Source organism: Bidens hawaiensis, unplaced genomic scaffold (genome assembly GCF_021521415.1).
Source record: "Bidens hawaiensis isolate Kalapana, Puna unplaced genomic scaffold, B.hawaiensis_p1.1 tig00092604_1, whole genome shotgun sequence".
NCBI lineage: Eukaryota > Viridiplantae > Streptophyta > Magnoliopsida > Asterales > Asteraceae > Bidens > Bidens hawaiensis.
In genome coordinates, this window is record NW_027504461.1 from 10,097 (window position 1) to 18,144 (window position 8,048).

At 33.1% G+C, this 8,048-nt stretch overlaps 1 protein-coding gene across 1 annotated transcript; it reads left to right on the forward strand.

The window, feature by feature from the left end:
- The first annotated feature begins 4,672 nt into the window (after positions 1-4,672).
- LOC143607979 (mitogen-activated protein kinase kinase kinase YODA-like) lies at positions 4,673-7,751 on the forward strand. Its single transcript, XM_077083215.1, has 8 exons — positions 4,673-4,723; positions 5,341-5,993; positions 6,071-6,805; positions 6,909-6,998; positions 7,079-7,136; positions 7,252-7,412; positions 7,517-7,592; positions 7,663-7,751. Exons 2-8 carry the CDS (start codon positions 5,443-5,445, stop codon positions 7,729-7,731), a joined length of 1,740 nt encoding a protein of 579 aa, XP_076939330.1. The 5' UTR covers positions 4,673-4,723; positions 5,341-5,442; the 3' UTR covers positions 7,732-7,751.
- Positions 7,752-8,048: the final 297 nt, after the last annotated feature.

Below are 8,048 nucleotides of genomic sequence, written 5' to 3' on the forward strand. Positions count from 1 at the left end.
ATTCTTTGATTTTATAACCGGTTATATGCATTTTTTTTATTTCTGGCTATAAAGTTGTGTTACATTTTCACATTTTGTGTTTAGTGCAACAAAATTATTTACATATTTATGTTCACATAAAGTTATTATGAAATACGTTAACATTTTTGTTTAATACTTAATTGAGTTCCATGGTTTGTTTTTTACAGGCTTTAAGGCCGGATGATTTTGTTGGAGGACGGAAATTATGAAGATCATGTTGGTATAAGACTGTTAATATCTAATATTTTCATGACTTTTGTTATAAACTTAAGTTTGTTTAATTAGTAACTTTATATGTAGACAATGTTATTTTCTATATCTCCAGTATAGAGATATATGATATCTTTTTGTTTGTAAATTTTATGATATCTTATGGTTGTTTATATACACTTTGTTACCTATCAAATTTCAACCCGTGTGTAACACGGGTTATATCCTAGTAACTTATATAGTGTAGGAAATGTTGAAATTCAATGCATGCATATATAGGTGTTAATTGGTGACTTTATGGAGTGTGCGTTTCATTTCATTAATATAAAATGATGAGTTATTTTATTTAATATGACTTTAAGGGATGAACTTAAATGCATAGGAAGCTGAGAATTAAGAACGATAAGCCCTCCATTAAGAGCAAATGGAAAATAAGTGTGAATTATGTACATTATCCTATTATCCGTTTATTTTAAATGCTAAAAATATGACATCTTTTGTAGCATATCCTTTGTTTGATCTATATGATCAGAAACTCGTGGTTGTTCGTTGTTACTTTTTACTTTTTTTTTTGAGAAAAGATTTGAAGCCAGTTTTTTGGTAATAAAACCCCTAAACTCTAGACATGTAAACAAATAAAAGCCAACTTTAAAGAAAAAAAAACTAAAATCGGACTATTAAAGAGCCCAAAGTTACAAGAAATAAAAAGAAACAAACACAAACTGCAGCAACAAACACAAACTACATCAACAACTGTCTGCAACGGAAAGTTAATAAAATTGAACCGACTCCATTTCTCCCACTCCAAGCCGATAATGTGCTGGTTTGATTTTAATAGCTTGATAATTTGAAACTTGAAACTGACTTATAGATTGTTTGTTATTCTACCCATATTATTAAACTTATATTTTATAGTGCATATAATGTATAAAAATTTCATGAGGTAATATGGTTAACAACATCTAATATTGTTAGTTTTTACCTTTTTTTCTTTTTTGATAAATCTTTGAAGCCAATTTTCCAGTAATAAAACCCCTAAATTCTAGATATGTAAACAAATAAAGGCCTACTTTAAAGGAAAAAAACAAAATCAGACTATTAAATAGTCCAAAATTACAAGGAATAAAAAGAAATAAACAAAACTACATCAAGAACTGTCTGCGACGGAAAGTTAATAAAATTGAATCGACTCCATTTCTCCCACTCCAAGCCAGTAATGAGTAATGTGCTGATTTGATTTTAATAGCTTGACGGAATTGAATCTAATTGTTGTTAGAATCAACTAAGCAGTGAAAACAATAGTAAGTAGCACTATACGGCTTTAATGTAATTAATCACTTTAGACTTCCTATCTTCTAAAACTTCTAACAGTATTACATGAAATAATATGCATAATACTAACAATCCATATAATCAAAGTTCACAAATTTATAGACAAACAAAGTCTAAATTTGATGCCTCAAATTATCATTCTAACGAATGGAGTTGATTGTCTTACATTGGTAGAGGAATCCTTCTATCGAAACTTCAGAAAAGATGAAGGATAAACCTGCATACATAGAAGAATTGATGTGAATCGATTCCATATTGAAGAAAGAATCAAATATTCATTGATCAAATCATTCACGCATAATCTGATAGATCTTTTGAAGAACTGATTAATCGGACGAGAATAAAGATAGAGTCCCGTTCTACATGTCAATACCGGCAACAATGAAATTTATAGTAAGAGGAAAATCCGTCGATTTAAAAAATCATGAGGGTTCAAGTCCCTCTATCCCCAATTTGACTCCCTAATTCTTTATTGTATCCTTTTTCTACTTTTTGCGTTAGAGGTTCAAAAGTACTTATCTTTCTCATTCAAGACTCTTTATACAAATGGATTCGAGCGGAAATGTATCACATGTCACATGTGGCATATATGATACATGTACAAATGAACATCTTTGATCAAGGAATCCCCATTTGAATGATTCACGATCGATCTTTTTATTCATATTGAAACCTACAAAGTTGTTCTTTTGACAAATTATAGGGCTGCATTCGTCATCTTAAAGAAACCTGGTCACTTCTCTCAATCTTCTTTACTTTACTTGTTCAATGTATTACCAATTCAATTTAATTCAATTCATTGCTTACTTATTTACTTACTTGTCTATCATCAATCAATCTATTATTAATAGGTTGGGGCTTTTTACACACATTTAAACTCACATTGTAGTAGTAGTAGTAGTAGTAGTAATAATAATAATGTTCCTTCATATGCATTACAATTTTAATAATAATAATCTCACAACAACATCTAGATTGTATTACATATATCATATCTCAAGCCGTCAGTTGATGTAAACCAACCAATAAATTTTACAAATTTCCGACACTACCAAAAGTGTGGTTAGTTTAGTCCGAGCTTTCACAATATTCATGCATTATAAAGCATCTTCTTCCTTAGCCCAAATCGCCTCAACATTTCCTTATTACATTCTTCGAACCTAGAGAAAGCATGATAAGTAGAGAAAAGGGAGGTTGTTAGTCATTGGTATCTATGTATGTATATCTAATAGAAGCACAAGAAGCCACTATATATATAAGCTAACAAAGTTAATAGAAACATAATGAAATATGAGAGTTAAGAATGCGGATAGTCACCATAATAATAATAATAATAATAACATATTTAAACCATAACCTTTTGTTTTCTAAAAGATTGAAGGGTAATCTCACAAAAAGTTAAGCTTCATAATGTTGCACTAAAAGCTTTAAGAATTGATGTATACATTTACAAATTACTTTTCTTGCCCTATTATAAAATGTTGGTTATGTCCTTCGCAAGCAATTATGAAAAGACGTTTGTGCCCATCACTCTTCCTTTATATATAATATAGATATAGATATAGATAATTAACTTTAAACTATTAAAGTTGGAATTAAATGAATTTTAATCACAATAACAATTTTCAGTTAAAATTGTTTGACATAACAAACATAATTATAATTATACTATTTAACAGTGAATACATTACCAATACCTCTTGAACCATTATTGGGTTGTATAGTAATCATTCATTTTTTTTTCCGATCATATTAATCTTAAAGACAAAAATAATTTCTGGTTTTATATTTTGATAATGTATGAATAATAATAATGATAATAATAATAATAAAAAAATTGTTTATTGGCGCCATATGTATACTTTGAACAGTTTATTTATTTGAAGTTATATTTCTATTAAGCTGCTATCATTTAACTTGTTTAGAACAATCATGTTTTGAAATGGCAGTGAAACATGGCCTGTATCAAAATAATCAACAATGAGTTTAGCTAATATAATTGCAAATGCGCACCATCGGATACCTTGTGTTAATTTAACACGGTCGATTAGTGTGATGCGGAGTGAGCCCTTCGTCCTTTGTTGCAACACATTAGTGATCGGTAAGAGGTTTACGAGGAGAACATTGGATTTAGTTATGGGTCGTAACAAAACCATGCCTAAACATTTCCCTTGAGAAACATGGTGATTTCTTGCATGTGTATTAGCAATATGTTCTTGAGCAACAAAGAAGATCAAATAGGAGATAGATTGGTAGAGCAAAAATGTTGATAAGATGTCATGAACTAGAGAGGAACCAAGGTATGTATTACTCAATGTCTTGTTTACATTATATAGTCACAATATCATGAATGCTAATAAACACCTAGTCAATAGCATGAATACTAATAAACACTAGTCTTAGTAATTGATTAGGGATTAAATGTGGAAATAAGAAGGATGCTTGATAACAATAAAAACTTTAAGATTGTAATTTATATTTTAAACAAGCTTGATGATGTTGAAGATCATAAGAACACCCATGGATACTTTGTGTTAGTTCTTTACTTTTATTACAAAAGACAGACCCAATTAACACACAACTACCCGCAGCACCACAAAGCCAGAGTCACACACAACATGAAGAATAAGAGGACTCACATTTGAGGGTCCATGTATAAATTCCAAAATATATAGCAAAACCTTGATCTTCTCATTTTAAGTAAGAGCTAACCATTTCATAATTAAAGCCTAAAATTCAGTTTCTTTAATTAACAATTATGATTAAACTTATCCCAAAATACAATTACAAGGAACAAAAGTGAAATCCAAGTAACAAAAATAACCAAACATTTCTTAATAGTTAATAACATAATAATTATAGGACAAAACTTAGATAAAAAAATGAAGATTGCTCCACTACTACTACTATTACCACCACAAGTCCACTCGCTTTCCATTAAACAAACACTAAAGTGAATAAAAACATCACTCACTCACTCACTCACTCACTCACTCTCTCTCTCTCGCTTTCTTTGTTATTATTATTATTATATTATATTATTATTATTCTTCAAGAACATCAATCACAAGCCTCACAACCAGATTCATCCTCTTCTTCTTCTTCTTCTTCTTCTTCTTCTAGCTTAGCTTAATTCTGACGTCAATTGCATTTCAACCAGGTTTCTTTTCCTTCCATTTTTTTTTGCTTATTACGGTTTAACCTAGTCTAGATCTGTCTGTAATTTAAAACCATGTAGATCACTCTGATTGCTTACATACCCAGATCGGATTTTGTGAATAGTGTGCGTTTTGTGTTCTTGAACATGGGTTGTTTTGATTATACCGTGAATGTGAAATTTTGGTTTGAATTCCCTTGGTTTAGGATGCGATGGATTGATTTGAAGTACAAGTAGATATGATGTGAATAGTTGTGTTGATTTAACTGTTTTTGTGACTTTGATTTTGCTTTCCGTGGAAAGTTGCCTCAACTTGTTTCTTCTTATTCATTTGGGGACTAATCATTTACAGTGTATATATTGATATTACTGTGGCTAAAAAAACTCTATGATAATAAATACACAAATGGATCTGTTTTAAGGACTTAAAACAGTGATAAATATACTAAATACCTATAAGTTACATTTTTATCAAACTTCTATTTCAAGTGTTTTTGGACTTGTAACTTGCAGCAAATGTTTAACAGCACTCTATAATTATTCTTCTTTTTTTTTGGTTATATCTTCATATTCAATAATTGACCTATCTTTTGTTTGCTATTCTAAAACATTGCATTCAGAACTCACTTTGTGGAATGCATTGAAGTTTGAGACATCTCATGTGAAGGAATCAGCCGCTTATTAGTGGATTTTACTTTGTCTTCTGTAAATTATCAGAAACTATGCGTTCATGGTGGAGCAAATCTTCATCAAAAGAACCAAAGAAGAAGACAAGCAAGGATGGTTTTATCGACACAATTAGAAAGTTTAGAATCCCTTCTGATAAAAAGTCGAGTAACAGATCTAGTGATTCAAGAAGAGGCTGCAGCGACACGGTTTCAGAGCTCGGCTCACTGTCTAGGGTTGAGTCCAGATCCGTTTCACCTTCCAAAGAATCCAAACTTGTCGCTAGATGCCAAAGCTTTCAAGAAAGACCTCAGGCTCAACCGCTTCCACTTCCGGTTCACCCTACCCGTGTGGCTCGAACCGAGTCAGGAATTGTAATCTCTGGAAAACCGAGACAAGAAAAGGGGTCCAAACCATCCCCGTATCTTCCACTTCCGCATAGTGGATACACACAGGCCCGGCCCGATGCTGCAGATTTTGATGGAGCCGAATCGGTTTCTAGTGACTGTTGTAGTGATAGTGATGATCCACCTGATTCAAGCCAACTTATCCCGTTAGCATCTGATTATGATACTGGAAGTCGAACGACTGCTGGCAGTCCCTCCAAGTAAAAGCTTATTTCATTTGAATGTACATTAATGAGTTGATAAGAAAAGTACTAACTTTTGTTTTCTTTTGGTGTAGTATGATTATTAAGGATCAGTTGCATGCAATGAAGATTCACTCGAGAGATGTAGCAAAACCACAAGATCATCTTTTTGATAATCATATATCATCTTCACCTACTAGAAGAAAACCATTAAGCAGTCACGTGCCTAATCTTCTGGTCCAGTACCATAATGCAGTCTTCAGTGCTCCCGACAGCTCAATATCGAGCCCTTCAAGAAGCCCGTTGCGCGCATTCGGAACCGAACAAGTCATAAACTCTGCTTTCTTTAACACAAAACCTTACCCCGATTTCCCTTTTCTTGGGTCGGGTCAGTGCTCTAGCCCTGGGTCGGGTCAGAATTCTGGGCATAACTCTATGGGAGGTGACATGGCAGGGCTGTTTTGGCAACTGAGCAGAGGCAGCCCAGAATATTCTCCACTTCCTAGCCCGAAGATGACGAGTCCAGGTCCGAGCTCTAGGATCCATAGTGGGGCGGTTACACCGCTTCATCCAAGAGCCGGTGGTGCAGCCATTGAGTCGCAAAATAACCGAACCGAAGATGTTAAGCAAAAAAGTCACAGGTTACCACTTCCTCCAGTCACAATTTCAAATTCTCTACCATTCTCCCAGTCAAATTCAGCTGCCACGTCACCTTCTGTACCGCGAAGTCCGGGACGGCCTGATAATTTACCGAGCCCGGGCTCGAGATGGAAAAAGGGGAAGCTGCTGGGTCGAGGCTCGTTTGGGCATGTTTATGTTGGTTTCAATAGGTATAATTGTGTAAATAATTAATGTGTTGTATGTGGCTACAAAACTTTGCTATTAAAATAATCATCTAAACGTTTTATGTCCTCGGGTCATATGTTGATGTAGTGATAGCGGTGAAATGTGTGCTATGAAGGAAGTTACATTGTTTTCTGATGATGCTAAGTCAAAAGAAAGTGCAAAACAGTTGGGCCAGGTATGTATATTAACAAATTTGAGCACATTCATTTCTTTCATCTCTTTCTATGTATCATTTCATTTTTGTCATACGTGTTGACTGTTATATTGAGTCGGTTAAGCCATCCGAATATTGTGCGGTATTATGGATCTAAAATGGCAAGTTTCTTACCTCATAACACTCCTATAATACCAGACCGACTCTGTAGTGTGATACTGATAAATGATAAATGATTTTTTTGATCAGTTTACCTGACCCTTGACTTCTAAACAGGTAGATGACAAACTTTATATTTATTTGGAATATGTATCAGGTGGTTCGATTTATAAACTTCTTCAAGATTATGGACAATTTGGTGAGCTGGCAATTCGAAGTTACACCCAACAGATCTTGTGTGGGCTAGCATATTTACATGCCAAGAAAACTATTCACAGGTGAATAGTTAATCGCTTTAAGCAAATCCTTACTCCTACCTAATTTTAACTGCTCTTTTGTTGTTCAACATTACCGAAATCTGGGTATCTTAATTTCATTTCAGGGATATTAAAGGAGCAAATATTCTTGTGGACCCAAATGGCAGAGTTAAGTTGGCAGATTTTGGAATGGCAAAACATGTAAGTTTATGCTATATGTTAATATGTAAGTTTAGTAACATATATTATTAAAATATTTAAAACATTGCAGATCACAGGGCAGACATGTCCATTGTCATTCAAAGGAAGTCCTTACTGGATGGCACCTGAGGTTAGTTAGAATATAACTTCTTTTTGCTCTCCAAATATAATATAATATCACGTGGGGTGCAAACAAGCCGAGCCCAGGCTCGACTAGGCTCGCGCTCGGCTCGTTTAACTTACACAGAGCTCAAGCTCGGCTCGTTTGCTATTTCTTAATTAATTTTTATATTTATATATATATATTTTTAATTATGATTTAATATATACATAATTTATGTTATTTAGTTATTTTCTCATAATACTGTACAGATTAATTAATAATTATTAAATATGTATAAATGCATATTATAAAAGTTATATTAATGAGAGTCTCGTTTAGGTTTGCGAGCCGGC